The 18,197-nt window shown below is 50.8% G+C and overlaps 2 protein-coding genes across 5 annotated transcripts in view; one reads left to right on the top strand and one right to left on the bottom strand.

The window, feature by feature from the left end:
- The first annotated feature begins 197 nt into the window (after positions 1-197).
- On the top strand, positions 198-10,256 carry BYSL (bystin like). Its single transcript, XM_041723689.1, has 7 exons — positions 198-465; positions 5,113-5,275; positions 6,888-7,026; positions 7,363-7,496; positions 8,263-8,423; positions 8,575-8,677; positions 9,195-10,256. The coding sequence occupies exons 1-7, from the start codon at positions 198-200 to the stop codon at positions 9,538-9,540; spliced, it is 1,314 nt and encodes a 437-aa protein (XP_041579623.1). The 3' UTR covers positions 9,541-10,256.
- Positions 10,257-11,713: 1,457 nt separating this feature from the next.
- Positions 11,714-18,197, bottom strand: part of CCND3 (cyclin D3) — a 96,271-nt gene continuing 89,787 nt past the window's right edge. For 3 of the 4 annotated variants that reach the window (XM_041769602.1, XM_041769594.1, XM_041769586.1), the window contains exons 2-5: positions 17,270-17,485; positions 14,104-14,263; positions 13,426-13,562; positions 11,714-12,902 (exon numbers count right to left, since the gene is read on the bottom strand). In XM_041769602.1, the coding sequence (XP_041625536.1) occupies positions 12,735-12,902; positions 13,426-13,562; positions 14,104-14,263; positions 17,270-17,440 (636 nt within the window). In that variant the 5' untranslated portion in view covers positions 17,441-17,485 and the 3' untranslated portion in view covers positions 11,714-12,734. The remainder of the gene's footprint in view (positions 12,903-13,425; positions 13,563-14,103; positions 14,264-17,269; positions 17,486-18,197) is intronic. The other variant, XM_041769605.1, reaches the window with a different exon arrangement.

The following is an 18,197-nucleotide window of genomic DNA, read 5'->3' as shown; positions in this document are numbered from 1 at the left end:
GCTCCAGGCCCCGCTCTTACGCGGTGTGGCGGCGCTGATGGCCTTCCTGGCCTCCGAACGCCGGGAGGCGCTGTGAGCTCCGCGGGGGCCTCTTGGGAGCTGGGACTTCACTGCGCAGGTGCGCTCAAGGCTTTTTTTTTTTTTTTTTTCTCCTCTGTACCCCACGTGTAAACCTTTCTGGCAAAGTTTTGGAAAAAATGCCCAAATTCAAGCCGGCTCGCGGAGCTGCAGGCCAGGAAAAACATGCGCCGCTGGCTGAGCAAATCCTGGCTGGGGACGCGGCGCGGGCAGGGCCCCGGGAGAAGCGGCGGGGTCGTGGGACCAGAGAAGAGGACGAAGAGTATGTGGGGCCCCGGCTGACCCGACGGATTTTGCAGCAAGCACGGCAGCAACAGGAGGAACTCGAGACCGAGCATGGGACTGGGAACAAGGCCGCAGCCCCGCGCGAGCGCACCACGCGTCTGGGTAAGGGGGGGGGGTGCTGCCAGGAAGAGGGTGGTCAGTTTTGGAGGGAGGGGGAAGTAGATAGACGGCCAAAAGGTTCTGCCAGGGGAATCCTTTGGAATAAAAAAAATGAAATTGAATAAGGAGTCCGCATCACACCCTTGCAAAGGTGATGAAATGGGAGACCCAGCCCTGGAATAGATTTAGGGTGGTCAGAGCTCTCTATGCCCACTTGTAGTTTAATTTTTTTTTTCCCACTTGTAGTTTTAGATGCTTGCGTCTAGGCATTCTCTAAGTTAGACCAACAAGAAGTTAATTGGTCACACCATTGAGCACTCCTAACGTTTATCCATCTGTTCTGTACATTCTTGTAGGTTGTCTAGTCCGTACTTTGCACTGTGCTAGGTAGGAGTTTAGATGGTTTTGAGTAAAAAAGGAAGCAGGATAGCCATGAGCCTGACTTCAAGATCTTACAGTCTAACCTGAGAGAGAGACAATTAAATTGACGATTCGAATAATACATTTCACGATGAAAGTATAGTTTTGGGACACCTGGGTGTCTCAGTGGTTGAGCATCTGCCTTAGGCTCGGGGCAGGATGGCGGGGTCCTGGGATGGAGTACAGCTGTAGGGATCCCAGCGGGGAGCCTGCTTCTCCCTCTGCCTATGCCTCTGCCTCTCTGTGTGTTTCTTGTAAATAAATAAATGAAAATCTTTTTTTTTTTTTAAAGTATAGTTTCATCGTATAACAAGAGCATTAGTTTTGGGGGCCAGTGTTCCTAGGTTGCATGACTTTGGTGCTGAAAACTAGTGGAGAGAGAGCTCTAAGCAGAATGAACGATATTGTTTAGGTGCTATAAAGAGGGAGAGAGACTAATAAAAAGATGGTCTTTTTTTTTTTTTTTTTTTTAGGGTGGAAGTGTTGACCTCGGGGTCACTTAATCCATTTCTCAGGTCTCATCTTTCATTTGTCCTGAGAGCAGTGTTTGACACAATTAAACACTGGCCTCCTGCGTTTGGTATCTTTACTTGGCTTCTGAGCCATCCCATTCCTATTTTAGTACTTCTTCACCTCTCAGCATCTTTTGCTGGCTCTTTTGTCCCCAGCGTTTTATCACTGATATGCCACAAGTTTGGTTCTTAGACCTCTTCTTTTCATATCTCTTCTCGGGTGCTGTCATCCTTTTCACGGTTTAAGTTCCATCTATTTGGTAACTGTTCCCAACATTGTATTCTTGCCCTGATCTCTTCCATGAAAATCAGATTCTTCTATTTTAGCTGCCTTTTTGACATTCCCAATTTGAAATCTAATAGACGTCTTAAATTTATTTTTTTTAAGATTTTATTTATTTTTTCATAAAAGACACAGAAAGAAGGCAGAGACATAGGCAGAGGGAGAAGCCGGCTCCTCACAGGGAGCCCGATGCCAGACTTGATCCCAGAACTCTAGGATCCCTCCCTGAGCTGAAGGCAAACGCTCAACCGCTGAGCCACCCAGGCGTCCCAAGAGATCTCAAATTTAATGTGTCCAAAACAGAAATCCTGATCTTCTCGCCAAACCTGCTCCTCCCACTGTCAGCTCAGTCAATAGGATGCTATCCTTCCATTTGATCAAGGCAAGCCTTGGATTTCTTTCTTATTCCACATTTGATATGTTAGGAAATCTTGTTGACTCGTATCTTCAAAATAGATCAGAGTCGGGCAGCCTGGGTGGCTCAGTGATTTAGCACTGCCTTCAGCCCAGGGCCTGATCCTGGAGACCCAGGATCGAGTCACACGTCAGGCTCCCTGCATGGAGCCTGCTTCTCCCTCTGCCTGTGTCTCTGTCTCTCTCTCTCTCTCTCTCTCTCTCTCATGAATGAATGAATAAATAAATAATAAATAAATAAATAAATAATAAATCAGAGTCAGACCAAATCTCATCACCTTGGAACACAGTCCTATTTGAGCCACCATAATCTCTCACCTGGATTATTTTAGTGGCTTCCTAATTAGCATACCGTCATCCTTACAGTCCACTCAACAACTGGATGACTTAAAAGACCTCCATGATCTGCCCCTTTTGCCAATCTGACCTCTTCTACTACTTTCCCCTTACTCTCTTCATCATACAGGCTTTATTTTTCCTTAAACATACTAACTTAGGGCTTTCGTCCTGGTTATTCCTTCTGTTTTCTTACCCACGTAGGCTTATTCTCTTGATTGTTCACCATCTCAGAGAGGCCTGCCCTGGTCACTTCATTGAAAATGGAAATACACGGGGCACCTTGGTTAAGCACCTACCTCATCTGGTTAAGCACCTACCTTCAGCTCATGTCATGATCTCGGAGTTCTGGGGCTGAGACCCATGTTGGGCTTCCTGCTCAGTGGGGAGGCTGCTTCTCCCTCTCTCTCTGTGTGTGCACATGTGTGTGTGCACGCATGCACTCTCTCTCAAATAAATAATCTTAAAAAAAAAGAAAAAGGAAATTCCCAGGGTGCCTGGGTGGCTCAGTTGGGTAAGCATCTGACTTCTGTTTAGGTCATGATCTCAGGGTCCTGGGTTTGAGTCCAGTGTCAGGTTCTGCACTCAGCAGGGAGTCTGCTTGTTTCTCTCTCTCTCTCTCTCTCTCTCTCTATCTATCTCTATCTCTATCTCTCTCTCTTCCTCCCCACCCCCTGGCCAAATAAAATTTTTGAATAAAAAAAGGGAAAGAAATACACCTTACCTCTGTTTCTACACTCCTGACTTCTCAACTCTGCTCTGTTCTTTTTTCATAGCACTTGTCTTCTTTTAATACTTATTATTATCTATCATTCCTGTTCAAATGTAAGCTCTGTAGGTTTCTCTTTTACTTATTTTTTAAATATTTTATTTAGAGAGAGAGGCAGAGACATTGGCAGAGGGAGAACCAGGCCCCTGAGGGGCACCTGATATGGGACTCAGTCCCAGGACCTGGGATCATGACCTGAGCCAAAGGCGGATGCTCAACCACTGAACCACCCAGGTGCCCCAAGTTGCCTTTTTATACTAATTTTTTTCAGCACTCAGAACAATGCCTCACATAGAATATGCTCTCATTGTTCGCTGAATGAATGGGTTAATGGTAGTAAGGTAGGTAGAAGTTAAATCTACAAAAGATTTGGAGGCTATGTTTAGGATTTAAAGCTGTCCTAAAGACAGCAGGGGGCTATTGCAGAATATGGAGACCAGTGAGGGGATTGTTGAATACAGGCAAGCAATGCCCCTGATCTAGGCATAGGCAGAACTATGAAGGATTTGAGAGATAGTCTGTGGTAGAATTCAATAGGACATGGTAATTGATTGTGTAATTGGGGTGTGGGCAGGGGGCGAGGGCAGGCCTACCAGGTTCCGGCTCAGTATTTGGTGATGGTAATGCCATTTACTTAGATCTGAAACACAGTGAGTAGTATAGACCTAGAAGGAAAAGAGTGAGTTCAGTTGATGACAGGTGAGGTTTTAATTGCCTGTGGCTCATCCAGGAGGTGCTCTACAGGAGGGAGCTAGAGTAAAGGGAAATATACCTACAAGCACAGATTTGGGGTTTGTTAGCATGTAGAGACAAAACATCTGGCACATCCCCTCCCCCATTTAGCTTTTATCACACACTGCCTCTTTTCTTAATGAGCTGTTCATGTGTAACATTTCTTTCTGTTCGGATATTACATCCCTTCCCAGATGCCCAGCCACCTATAGCTTTCCAATAACCAGTTATAAAAATGGGTTGTTCCAGGGGTGCCGGGGTGGCTCAGTCGTTAAGCATCTGACTTTGGCTCAGTTCATGATCCCAGGGTCCTGGAATCCAGCCTCCTGCCTCATGGCAGGGTCTATGCTCAGCAGGGAGTCTGCTTCTCCCTTTCCCTCTGCCTCTGCCCCTGCCCTTGGTCCTGTTAGTGCAGACATATGCACAGTCTATCTCCAATAAGTTAGTTCTTTTTAAAAAGAGGGGTTTGTTCATTAAAATCTGAACTGCATTGCCTGACCTCAAGCCCTCCACAATCTGGCTTTACTTTGACCATCTAGCCTTACTTGCTACTGCCTATCAGATGCTCTTATAACCAAGCCTTCTTGGCAGTGTTGTTACCAATGTCTGGAGCACACTCCTCCAGCTCTTGTACTCCCTGTCCAGAGTCTAACCATCCTCTGCTGTCATTACCTTTTACATACCTGTGGTATACACTGCCTCTACCTTTTATTTTGGCATTTAATGAAGCCCTACAATGTTCATAGAGCAAAAAAGTGAAGAATGTACAGTCTAAACCCAGACTACCTGCCTCAGGCAGGTTACTTAACTTTCCTATGCTTAGGAGTCCCTACCTGAAACTGGATAGAATAGTAGTAACTAGTTGTTGGCATTATTAAAATTAGGTACAGTGTTTAGAACAGCTCCTGCTATATAACTAAGTCTAGGGTGTTAACGATTGACTACTCATTGGCATCACTATCTCCTTGGCTCATATTTGTACACTTTGTCTCTCAAGCAAGATTGGGACCAGGAAGCCCCTGGGAATGGAAGACAGTGGGTGCATCCGTGCTTCCACTGCCCCCATCTATATCTGTTATAAGCACATGTGAGGTCTGTATTTTACATGATGGGTAAAGTTGAATTGACCTCTACATCCCTCCCCAACTCCCTGCCTTGCTCATCTGTTTTATCCTCTCTTCTAGGTCCGGGAGTCCCGCAGGACGGATCAGATGACGAGGATGAGGAGTGGCCCACCCTGGAGAGGGCTGCCACAATGACAGGGGCTGGCCATCACACAGAAGTTGTTGTGGATGCTGAGGATGAGCGGGCCATTGAGATGTTCATGAACAAGAACCCTCCTGCCAGGTAGGGCTAGCATGGCCTGGGGATTGGGATGTCAGGTCCAGGTGCAGTTTTCTATAAGGAGGCACATGCCCTGCCAGTTTTGGTTCCCTGTCTTTGGAAAGGGCCCTGAGCATAGCTGATTGTGGGGAACCAACTTGGCAAAACTGGCCCCTCCTCAGTGAGAATGACCCCAACTTCCTGCCCATCTGTCCACTGTGATGTTTATATGACACTCTTCTTAGTTCTTAGGCTTTTAGGAGCTAAATGCATCTCTCGTTGCTGATAGTATTGAGAAAAGACACAGAAGCTGAAGGATAAGTTCTGTGGTCACTGAGAACACAGTGAGGATATGAGCCAGTTACCCACACTGATGCCCAGCAGCTAAAGTAGACGTCACAAAGTATGTACTTGGGCTGTATGCTTCTCCTGGCAGAGGGCCCTTGGTTCTCAGCACCTCCAAACTCCTTTGTAATATAGTATTCTGACATGATTGGCAGGATGATTTTATTGCTTGGAGCTGCCAAAACAGGGATTCTTGACAGTCCTGAGAAATGACAGCTGGCAACTTCTGAAAGCAAACTCAGACCCATGTGAACTCAGCAGTCAGGGGCCCATGTAGTTGGGGGCACATTATAGTGTATTGTCAAGTACCTGGATTTCAGGCTGAAAGACCAGGGTTTGACTCTCTCCTTACTTGAGAGCTCTGAGACCCTGGGTGAGTTATTGACGTCTCTGGATATCAGTTCCTATGTCTGAATAAGGGCAATAATGACACCTCTATGAGATGTTGTACAGCCTATATGAGACAATCTGGAAAATCCTGCTTCAATGCCTGCTGTTGAGAAAATAGCCATTTTAGATATGCCTTAGCAGCCTCTGAAGACATCATTCTACCAAAGCCCAATGTGACAATAATTCTGAACCATCCTGATAAGGTTATGTTTGATATGCTCTGTGCAAGGAAACTGAGAAAAATATTATTAATCTTAGAAATCTTTCCATAAATTTCAAAAAGTGAAATTGGGGGGAAGTTTGTGTCATAGTCTCTCCTTAATGGCCCCAGTTGCTTGAAATCTTGGAAAATAACTGAGATGTGTCTGGCACTCTAGAGAGGCCAGATCAGAACTTTGTAATAGGAGATCCCTTAGCATGTTGCCGGCACTCGATAGATGTGTTTGAAATAGGCAATGCTTACTGTACACTTGCTGTGTACTAAGAGTTCTAAGTAACATGCAAACATTAACTCCTGTAATCCTTGTGCTGACATTATGAGTTAGGCACTGTTACTGTCGCTGTCTCACAGATAAGGAAACTGAGGCATAGAGAGGCCAAGTATGCCCAGGGTCATACAGGGAGAGGAAGAGCCGAGATCTGAACCCAGGCTGACTGACTTCAGAGTCCAGGTCCTCCACCTCCACACAGCTATCAGCTTTGTCCCAAAATGAATGACTTTTGGGTCCTCACACTGCTCAGGATTCTGTGGTGGGTGGTAGGGCTTAGGAAAACTGGGGCCACACATCCCAGCGGGATCACAGGTGTATTGGAGCTCATGAGGGACTGCGCAGGAAGTCTAGAGCTTCCCAGACTGACCACCGCCCTCTCCCCTTCCCTCCCACACCTCCTCTACTCTTAGGCGTACCCTGGCTGACATCATCATGGAGAAGCTAACCGAAAAGCAGACGGAAGTTGAGATGGTTATGTCAGAGGTGTCAGGCTTTCCTATGCCCCAGCTGGACCCCCGGGTCCTAGAGGTCTACAGAGGGGTCCGGGAGGTAAGAGCTGAGAGGAGAGCCGTGATCAAATACCCTCCCGGGGGCTGTGGGCTCCACCTAAGGCTTTGTGTTCCCTCACAAATGAGGCAGAGTGGCCAAAAGCAAACTTAAAAGATACCTGCTCTGCCACTCAGGGACTTGGTAGCCTTGGGTAAGGTTCCTTAACTCTAGTCTTGGTTTCCCCATCTGGAAAACGAGGGCATAAAAGCACATCCTAACAAGGTTGTGGTGAGGATTAAGTGAGCTAATCTGTGAAAACCACCCACTTGAGGACATGGCATGGGGCACATGGCTTATGTGTCATGGGCAGCGATGACTCAGTGCCCTCATCCCCAGGTGTTATCGAAGTACCGCAGTGGGAAGCTGCCCAAGGCCTTCAAGATCATCCCTGCGCTCTCCAACTGGGAGCAAATCCTGTACATCACAGAGCCTGAGGCCTGGACTGCAGCCGCCATGTACCAAGCCACGAGGTAGAAAAGGGGGGTTAGGGCGGCCTGGGGTCTGTAGGTAACAGTGGGGGTGGAGGTGCAGCTTTCTCTGCTACTGTCATTACACCTTTGCCTTGCCCCAGAGCTCTAGCTTGTGTTTCTGTACATCACGGTTTTCCCAGCTTTCCTGTTTCATATTTCGGAGCCAGGACTTGGTTGAGACTCTGCTGTGATGAGTTTTCAGAAGTGGGGCTTAGAACTACTGGGGGACAACCCCTGGTGTGTCAGAAGGGCCTCTGAAGTCTGTGGCTCCCAGGCACACTCGGGTCCCTCGTGGCAGCAAGGTAAAGAAAACCTATGTCAGGGAAGAAAGGTGAAGAGCATAGAGCTCTGGCTTTCCCAAAGACAGAGGGCTCCCTTTGTTTGGATACATCTTGTAGCCCCTCCTGAGCCCTCCCTAATCTGTGTCTGCACACAGCTTACTCCTACTCACCCCTCAGATCTCTTATGTGCACCATCCACAGTGATTATTTAAAGTGCCAGCTCCAGGTGGCTCAGTTAGGTGTCTTATTCTTGGCTCAAGTCATGATCCCAGGGCCCTGGGATTAAGCCCCAAGTCAGGCTCCCTGCTTAGCAGGGAGGGAGTCTGCTGCTCCCTTTTCCTCTGCCCTTCCTCCCTGCTTGTGCATGTACTGTCTTTCAAATAAATTTTTTAAATCTTTAAAAAAAAAGTTATAAAGTGCCAGCTCCTGGCTACCAAGTGACCAGGGATCTCCCCCCGTATTCTCCCCCCTACCCCCAAACCTAGGATTTTCGCCTCTAACCTCAAGGAACGCATGGCTCAGCGCTTCTACAACCTTGTCCTGCTCCCCCGGGTACGAGATGACATCGCTGAATACAAACGACTCAACTTCCACCTCTACATGGCACTCAAGAAGGCCCTGTTCAAGCCTGGAGCCTGGTTTAAAGGTGGGAACTGAGAGGGAGGGGCCGGAGCTCCTGCAGGTTAAAGCAGCAAGCCTGACTTGGGAGACGACTGTCTCGGGTAGGTGGGGAACCTGCTCTAGCTCCTTTCTCTCACCCTAGACTCAGAAATGACTGCCTCTCTGACCCTCCCCAGGGATCCTGATCCCCCTGTGTGAGTCTGGCACCTGTACCCTCCGGGAAGCCATCATCGTGGGTAGCATCATCACCAAATGCTCCATCCCTGTGTTGCACTCCAGGTAGTGTTGGTGAGGATGGAGAACAGTCAGCAGATACCCAGATAGGAGAATCCCAGGGTGGGGACTGGGAGTGGACAGAGTGGGGAAGGACCTAGGAATAGCCCTGGGTCTGTGGCTTGTTTAAGCTTCTGAGCATTTCGCTACTCCACTAGAATGGAAGTTCCCCCCCCAAACAGGAGCTCGGTGCCTGGCACATGGCAGGTGCTCAGTAAGGAGTTGAATGAATAAATAGAGAACATGGGAAGAAAGTTTGTTAGGGGTGGAGATCTTCAGATGCATAAATATATTCTAGCCAGATACTGAGATGAGCAGCTGAGTGAGAGGTAGGGGTTTGGTGTGAATCCGCAGAGACCTAACAACGGGCTGAGGGTGGGTGTAAGATCAGGTAGGTGAGAAGAAGGCCTGAGATGGCCCCCTTAGAAATAGTACAGTGCAGGGGCCAGGAGAGGAGAAAAGGGACAGGGCGGGGCAGATCTTCCCTCCAGCGTCCCCCCCACCACTAACCCTTCCCCACCAGTGCAGCCATGCTGAAAATTGCTGAGATGGAATACAGCGGTGCCAACAGCATCTTCCTGCGACTGTTGCTGGATAAGAAGTACGCGCTGCCCTACCGGGTGCTAGATGCCCTGGTCTTCCACTTCCTGGGCTTCCGGACAGAGAGGCGCGAACTGCCTGTGCTCTGGCACCAGTGCCTCCTGACTTTGGTCCAGCGCTACAAGGCAGACCTGGCCACAGATCAGAAAGAAGCCCTCTTGGAACTGCTCCGACTGCAGCCGCATCCGCAGCTGTCCCCCGAGATCAGGCGTGAGCTCCAGGGCGCAGTCCCCCGAGATGTAGAAGATGTTCCTCTCGCCATGGAGTGAGGAACGTTACTTGTCCTGGTCTGAAGGGCATGGGGGGCTGGTCACCAGGATTCCCTGTTGGTGGCACTGAGCTCTTAACAACTGAAGTCTCAGATCAGGACAGTCAGTGAGAGGGGTCACAGGCATCTGTGACTCCTGTCCCTGACAGGGAGGACTGAGGTTCTGCTGGCTCCCTGTTCATTCTAGGTCTTCATCCCTGCTCAGTTCTGAGACCTGACTTGAGAGGCCACACACCAGTGTTACCACTCCCTGGCTGGGGCTTGGAATAGGTTCTTTCTCTCAGGCTGTTGTGTCAAGTCACTGGGATGTGGATAAATACCAAAGGCAGATATTTATTGAACTTCTGGTGTTTTGATATGATCGGTGGAGTTATTTTTGCTTTCCCTCTTTAGCTGGAGAGAAGTTCTTCCCTATTCCTGTCTAGGACTGGATTCTTTGTAGTTTATAGAGGATACGCCCCCTCCACCTCCTGATTCTAGAAGTTTGGGTCTAGAGGCAGAGGCTACTTTGGGGGAATGCCAGCGACCAGGGGGCTGTTCAAAAGATCGTCCTTTCTCAGCTATGGACAAAGTCCCCAGAGAAAACTGGAGCTACAGAAGCAAGAGAGATCAGAGAATAATAAGATCAGGCCCTGAAACAAGTAGATCCAGAGTCACCACTGGACAGGTTCTCTAACTTTCTTGGCTAATTAAAGCTTTAGACCAGAGATTGGCAAACCAGAGTCATGCTAGTTTTCTTATGGCCCATGAGCTAATTGTGCTTTTTACGTTTTTTAAATGGTTGGGGTAAAAATTTAACAGCATGGTGTGATAGGTGAAAATTACATGAAATTCAAATTTCAGTGTCCATAAGCAAAGTTGTGTTGGGACACAACCCTGCCTATCCATTTGTTTTTTATGGCTGCTTTCATGCCACAGCAGCAAAGTTGAGTACAGTTGGACCTTGAAGGGTGCAGTGCTTAGGGGCACCAACTCCCTCATATAGCCAAAAATCTGCATATAACTTGACTCCCCAAACATAACTACCAATAGCCTATGCCTACTGTTGACTGGAAGCCTTATTAATAACATACACAGTCCATTAACACATTTTATACAGTATATGTCCTATATACAATATCCCTACAATAAAGTAAGCCAGAGAAAATGTTAGGAAATTTTAAGAGAAAATACATTTACAGTACTATATCAATACTGTAAGTTTATGTATCTTTTTTAAAAAGATTTTATTTATTTATTTTTAAGATTTATTTATTTATTCATGAGAGACACAAAGAAGAGAGAAAGAGAGACACAGGCAGAGGAAGAAGCAGGCTCCATGCAGGGAGCCCAATGTGAGACTCAATCCTGAGTCTCCAAGATCACGCCCTGGGCCGAAGGTGGCACTAAACCGCTGAGCCACCTGGGCTGCCCAGTTTATGTATCTATTGGAAAAAAAATGTGAGTATAAGTGGGCCTGTACAGTTCAAACCCACGTTATTCAAGGGTCAGCTATACAATTCTTTTAGAACCCTTCTTACTTGATTCCTGTGAATTCATTCCAAGCCAGTTAATATATCTGGAGAAAAACTGATGTAGAATTTCACATTTATCTGCAGTTTTGTCTTTGAGAAATACTGCGTAAAAACTGCCCAGCCAAGTCAAGCCAGGTACTACAGACTGCACAGGCCTCAAACACCAGAGCTACCTCAGTTTACCTTATATGGGGAACCACACCCACACCTGGTGTCACCTGCCTTCCACAGTTCTCCAACCTCTGCTTCTATACACACACTTCAAGTCTTTTTCAAGATAAAAGGCCATATTGCATATGTTTCTTAACCATTTCAAGTAAAAACTAGGCTATCCATTTCATTTCCTTCTTTTAAAAAAAAAATGTGTCACTCATTAAGTTTTTGAGTATTATGCCTCAAGCCTGTTTTCCCATGAGCCCTTTGGTTTTTTATTGTGCAATTTTGCATGGTGCAGTGAGTTTCAGGAATGCATACATCCCATTGTAATGCAGAACTGACTATATCTGGGGCAGAAACCAAATGGCCCACAGAGCCTAAAGTATTTAATACCTTTACAGAAATGGCTTGTGATGACCTTTGACTTCTGCCCTGCTTACACCGTGCATTCTGAGAATAGCTTTTCCCCCATACCACCATCCAACCGAAGAAGCCAAAGCCAGATTTATTCCAGAATTTTTATTAAGGTAGTAGCATGATGGTCCTGGGCCACCAGCCTGGACCTTGTGGCCTTAGGAAAGACCTGTGTCAACAGGGCTTGCCTCTCTCTCCAGACAGGGGCTCAGTCACCTCCAGTTTATCCCTGCTCTGTCCTGTACCCCTGGAGGATGGGGCAGAGGGCCAGAGGGAGAGGAGGGCATGGCCCCACCCCAGGCTATAGCAGCTCCTTGGCCACAAAGATCCTCTAGCCAGTAGCAGAGGGGAGGGATGCAGCAACCACCAGGGTTACCATTTGTGGGGTAGCCGGGCCCCACTACACCCTCTTACAGTTGTCCTCAAAACAATTAATAAATTAAAACCACCTCTTCCTTAAGCACTGACCCCCCTCAATCACACAGGAGAAGCTGAGCGGAAAGCAAAGCAAGGAGGAATTGGTTGGTTCCACCCCTCTGACCAAGGCCTGGGCCCTCCCTCTAGGAGCAGCTGTGAGCATGGATTTATACAGGGACCCCCACAAAGTGTGTCAGGAGGAGCTGTCCAGACTATTTCCTTCACACGTCTATCAGAATATCTGAAACTCCTTCAGAAAGGCCCTAATCCAAATTCAATAACCCTGGAAGGTGCGACACCTTTACAAGGCACTGGGGGCATGTTGGCATCTGAGAACAGGAGAGCCCCAGAGATGAGGGGGCTCAAAAAGGAATGCTGGCACATGTTTTACCTACTTCAATTTCATTTCTGACCAGCCTGGCCCACCGCCAGCTAGGATCAGGGAAAGACGGGAGCTGGTCAGATGCAGAGAGAAAGGCGGAGCCTGACCAGCCATGCAAACATGACCAGCCAGGCCCCCTAGTGCACACTGCAAGGATAGGTAGGGCCTGACCCCTTCAGCTTTGCAAGGGGCAGATAGGAAGGAGCCCCCTCAGGCTTCAGATGTGGCGTGGTTCATTCCTACAGGCAGCGGGGGGGCAGCATTTGTCCCCTCCTCTGCTGCCAGGGGCCACAGGAGGGGGCCACTCCAAGGCTACAGGTGGATGGCTGTGACATCTGTGGGAGTGCTGGTCTGGCTGGGCCCCTGGCTACTGGAGCCCCTGGGGGCTTTGGGCGCTGGGCTGGGCGAGGTCTGGGCGGCTTCTCTGAGGCTCTCCCTGAGCGCAGCTTCAATCTGCTCCTGACAGGCCCGCAGGCAGTCCTGCAAACACGGGGGTGGAGGTGGGGGTAGGGGACGGTAAGGAGTGACTGCTGGGTAGGATGGCAGGAGGTCCCCTTTGGGATTGAGGGCTCACTTCCCACCCCCACAGCATCTGGCGGCAGGTGCGGAGGAAGGACACCTTCCAGCACATAGGGAAGTATGGGGAGGTTAAGCCACAGCCCAGCCCCAGGAATCAGCCTTTAGTTCTAAGAAACTGGCAAGAGGATGTGGCAAGGGGGTGTGAGAGCAGCCCTGCATGTGACAGCAGATCCTCCACCCCACCCCTGCACACCATTTGGCAGGAAAAGGGCACCCAGGGACAGTGCCCTTCAACCCACCCAAGTCACCTGCTCTTCTCCAGACCAAGGCAGGAGATAAAAGGCCACAGAAGCCCCAAGGGTGGGGCACCTGAAACCATGAGCAGGGACTAGGTTAGGGATGCATGCCTCCCTCTGCTGGAGGCTCCGGGAATAGCACTGCTTCAGGAACTGCTCAGTCTGCAGCCCAGGGGCCCCACACTCACCACCTCAGTGCCTGTGATCCCTGCCAGCAGCTCCGTCAGCTCATCCCCAGATGTGGAACAAGCACCCAGGCCTTGCACTGCAGCCCCAATGCTGCCTGTGGCGATCATGGATGGCGGGTACATGGCAAAGGTGTAATCTTGGAAGGAGGGAGAGGGAATCATGAGAGAAAGGCTTAGCGTGGACTTCCTATTGCTCAGAAAGTGCCAGGCAGCAGGAATAGAGCAGGGGGCGTACTGAGAACCCCCTGCAGTGAGCTCTGGAGGAGCAGCAAGGGAGAGAGGCAGGAGAGGGCCAGGGTGGACCACAAACTTCCACAGGTCCTCAGGCCCGGGGTGGTTGGGAAGTGAGCCAAGCCAGGGACGGAGGAGTGAATGAGTCTTCCTGGCAAGAAAATAAAACCACGGTCAGAAAGACCTCGGTTCTGCTCCCAGCTTAGTCACTGTGAGACCGTGAGCAAGTCCTTTCTTTAAGCCACCTACATAATGGGGGGTCTCTCAAATCCCATACAACTCTGATTATGTTCTGCTGCCTTTTCTGCACCCCCTCATCTCAGAGGGGATATTTTGAGAAGAGTCTAACCCAAATTTTGAAAGGAATCTAACTCAAAATCTAGTTACATGCCACCCTTCCAAGTCCTTGGATTTTCTTCACTTGGCAAAAGTGTGCAGGGCTCTTACCTGTGGCACAGAGGGCCAAAAAGGTCTGGGCATGTTTTTTGACCAGGGCTTGTCGGTCCTGGGGCAGAGAGAGCCGGTGCAGAATCAGAGCCAGGAAATCATGGGCAATCACAGCTGCCAGGTCCCACTTGAGCTTCCCCAGGACCAGCACCTCCCAGTCCTAGAGGTTGGGAAAGAGGGTGGCGTCAGTAGCTGAGGAGGGAAGGGAAGGGAGGAAGGGAAGGGAAGGGAAAGGAGGAAAGCAGAAGTCTCACGGAAGGAAACCCACCAGACTTGAAGGTCAAGCCCCCAGTTCTGCTTCTGGATTTAAAGACTGGTGCTGTGGCATGAGGAGTCCAGAGCACAGAAAAACTGGGGGTGTCTACTTTGGGCATCTACTGCTTATTTACAAAGTACCAGAACTACGCATTTTATATAAACTGTCCCTTTCAATCCTGTTTGGTTATCTTTCGGGGGCCAACAATCCAGGTCTTCTCCTGACTTCACACAGAGCTCTGGGCACTTCTCCAGCCAGAGTTGAAAATAAAAACCACCAGCAGCAGCATCACCTTGAGCCTCCTCTGGGGTGAAGCAGAAAGACTCTTCGTAATCCCAAGGATTTGTGAAAGGGGAGACCATAGCCTCTCCAGTTCTGCATCCCTGCCAAGGCCACACCCCTTGAAGAAACCGGAATGAACATGAGGCCCCACCTCCTGTGACACAGCCACTGAACCAAGCCTGAGGTTCCTCAAAGGGGGAGGTTGCCCAACCCAACCCACATCCCGTTGGTGGGACACTGGGGGTGGGCCTGAGATGTAGCACCCCACTCCACCCCCTTTACCTGGAACCATAGTGGCTAGTGTCATTTAAGTCTCAGGAAGCAAAGTGGATGCCAAGCCAGACAGGATGGGTCCAGATGATCCCTGAGGGACCAAACTCTATCTCCAATTGCTCATGGCCCACACCTACATACCACTGCTAGGTCCTGGAGGGAGGCTAGGAGCCCCACCCCAATCCACGCATCTGGGGTTCCTAGTCCTGGCCCCTTTTCTGAGTTAACACATATGAGGATTTCTTCATTGTTTTATCTCAGGAAGGAACTCATGGGTTTGGCCCCTTACTGAGGCAGAAATGGAAACCCCGCCCCGCTTCTTCCAGGTCCCTAGTCACAGCTGTCCCTCTCTTAGCCCCCACCTAGGTGTCATCTTCCCAAATCAGCCCCAAGCCCCTCACAGGGCCCTACAGAAAAGAGCCTGGCCTGGAGCCAAAAGAAGTTGGACAGAAAAGCCAGCATTCTAGTCATGCTTGTCCCAGTGCCTCAACTTGTAAGTCAGAAGTGAACAGAAAGCACCTAGCCTCCAAAGAAACATCTGGAAGGCAACCTGGAGTGGAGGCATGGGGTCCCATGTGAGGGAAGGTAGCCACCTAACCAACCCTGTGTCCAGGCAATTCCTGAAAATCTTAGCCCTCACCCGGTGGAGGACATACCCCTGGGAGCGATTAGCGGCAGTGGCTGGCGGCTTCCACATCTGTAGGCTTTAAGGCCACCGGGGCTAGCCTAGAGGACCCAGAGCCTCCTCATGTGCCTCAGTGCGATGCTTCCCTCCTCTAGGCCTCAACCTCCTCTGCTAAACAAGGATTTGGACTGACTAGAGTTCTCTGCAGGCCCTTCCAACTCTGACCTTCCAGGAAGGCATCTGCACACTCCACCCCCCAGCTCATGCAGAGGGAGTGGAGGAAGAGTCCTTGTGGCCTGTTCTAAAAAAACTCCCCTCGCACAAAGGCACACACACCATGCCAGTCTTTTCACAAAAAGGAAGTCCCCTTCTACCTTCCAGCCCAAACCCCTCCAAAAACATCTTGCTCACTGGCCCTGGAAACCGGCTCCACCTTCAGACTTGCCAAAAACTACCAGATTCATCACAAAGAGCTGTGGGGCCTCCCGGAGTTCCCAACTCTGGCCTCCTACTCCCATCTCTGAGAGCTACTTGGCAGGAAGAGGAATCCTGTTCCTCGACAAGCAGCAGTCGGGGGCCCCAGTACCCTGGCTTCCCGGCCAGCCAATCACAGCAAACTGCATGCTGCCCTCCTCCCCAGGAGATGGGGCCCAGAGACTCCTCTCAGGGTCAGGAGAAGACTTGGCTGGCCATAGAGCAAGGTGGAGGAAGGTGCCAGCTCACCCATCCTCTCCCCCAGGTCCCTCAGGCCCCCCAGGAGGTGATCTGCCTGCCCTAAATAACCTCTCCCAAACCCAAGCAGCTCCCCCACCCTCCTCTCCAGGCTCAATGGGGAAAGAGAGCCTTGACTCTCTTGCCCTGCCCCGGGAAGAGCCCAGCCCAGGTTCCCAGCAAGAGGCCCGGGGAGCCACTTCCCAAACCACAGGAGTGACAGCAGCTCCCCACAGGGTTATGAAAGACCTCAGGGCAGAGTGGCTGGGCCAGGGGAGGGGGCAGCATTATCACATCGGAAGCAGCTGCAGCCTGGCTCCCTGTCTCTCCCTCAGCTCTGGCCTTTGGCTAAGGGGGAAAGAGAGAGGGGATTCCAGCAGGCCTGAAGCAGCTGCTCAAGTTCCTCAGAACGAGGACATGGAAGGAGCTCTGTCTTCTGGGATACAAAAGGAAAGAAACAAGGTGGGATGACAACTCCTCAGCCCTTCCTGAGAGCAAATGGCCTGACTTTAATCAGCTCTGGCTCTGGGAGGCTTTTCAATCACAAAGTCCACACTGCGGCAAAGAGTCAACCAAGGCAGCCCCCACCCCCACATGAAACACATTCCACTCCCCCACTCCAGTGGGGGTGTGCAGGCATGTCCTTTTGCTGCCAATAAATAACTCATGGTGGCTGTGTAAACCCAGAGGCAAAGTACTAGTGAGTATAGACATGCAGTTTGACTTGTTGCTATCTGGGGGAAAGACCAGGAAGGAATGGCACCCCCTGGAGGTCAGAAGGGGATTCGATTGGTGCTGGCAGCTCCAGCTCAGGCTTGGGAGCTACCCTGACTGTCCCACCCTGACAGTGCCCCACCTTTGGTCCAAAAATAATAATAATAATAATAATAATAATAATAATAATAATAATAAGCTTCTGCTACCCTCCCCAGGGGCAGAAAAGCTTTTGAGGTCTTGGTTTTCCTTTTCCTGGTAAGTGAGGCGGTACTGAGTCGGGGTGGGGAGAGTCATGCACGCACCCGCAGCTGGCGGGGAGAGACAGAGTGGTCGGTGTAGATGCACAGTTTTTCGATGGTCAGGGGCGTAGTCTCGCGCAGCTTGGAGGCCAGCAGCATGCAGACCGCACCCAGGAGCTGCAACTGCGCCTTTCGGGTGGGGACGCAGGACAAGTAGCGATCCAGGTAGTTCATGGCCAGGGGGAAGACTTCCTCCTCGCAGCGCTGCTCCTCACAGACCTGGGGGAGGGCGCACAGTCACTTCTGGGGCGGGGGCATGGGAAACGCTGCCGCACTAAAAGGGGAGAGGGGTGGCGCTGAAAGGGAAGTGGAATGGGGAGCAAAAAAAATGGGAGGGGGGATAAGTGTGCCTTCAGTGACAAGGACTAAGAGACGGAGGAGGATGCGCCTTTCCCCCAAGGTGACGCCCCCCCCCACTTCCTCTGAGCTGCCGGCCTCCTTTCCCCCCTCCCCTGGGGGGTGGGGGGGATACGCCAGAGGCTCCCTTCCTTAAGGATTCCAAAGTGGGACGGCCCTGCCCCGTGGCGAGAAGGGGGCCGGGGAAACGGAAAAGTCAACCCCGGTAGCCAGAGGACTGGGACCTTACCCCCATTACAACCACCCACGGCACACACCCAAAGGGAAGGGAGGAGACTCCAGCCGCCGCCTCCCGCACTTTTCATTTCCCCGACTGCCGGAACCGCGCGCGCGCCACCCCCACCGCGCTCCCCGCCCGAGCCCCGCGACCGACGCAGGCACCGGCTCTGGGGCGGGGGCGGCCGAGCCCAGGCTCCTCCAGGCGCGCGCTCCGGAGGAGCCCGAGCGGGGGGGGATCGCGCCCCCCGGGAGGCTCAGTGACGGTGCCAAGCGATCGGCAATCAGAGTCAGGGCTGGGGAAGGGACGCGACAGCGCGGGGGCGGCCGGCCGGCCAGGGCGCCCGGGCGAATGGCC

This window comes from Vulpes lagopus, chromosome 1, assembly GCF_018345385.1.
Source record: "Vulpes lagopus strain Blue_001 chromosome 1, ASM1834538v1, whole genome shotgun sequence".
Taxonomy (NCBI): Eukaryota; Metazoa; Chordata; class Mammalia; order Carnivora; family Canidae; genus Vulpes; species Vulpes lagopus.
Note: the sequence above shows the minus strand (reverse complement) of the source record. Positions and strands in the feature narration are given on the sequence as shown.

Bases quoted from the DNA above. Each gene is read 5' to 3' on its own strand.
- BYSL (XM_041723689.1), top strand. From the start codon at position 198: ATGCCCAAATTCAAGCCGGCTCGCGGAGCTGCAGGCCAGGAAAAACAT. The intron at 8,424-8,574 runs GTGGGAACTGAG...GACCCTCCCCAG, and splicing joins GCCTGGAGCCTGGTTTAAAG to GGATCCTGATCCCCCTGTGT. The intron at 8,678-9,194 runs GTAGTGTTGGTG...CTTCCCCACCAG, and splicing joins ATCCCTGTGTTGCACTCCAG to TGCAGCCATGCTGAAAATTG.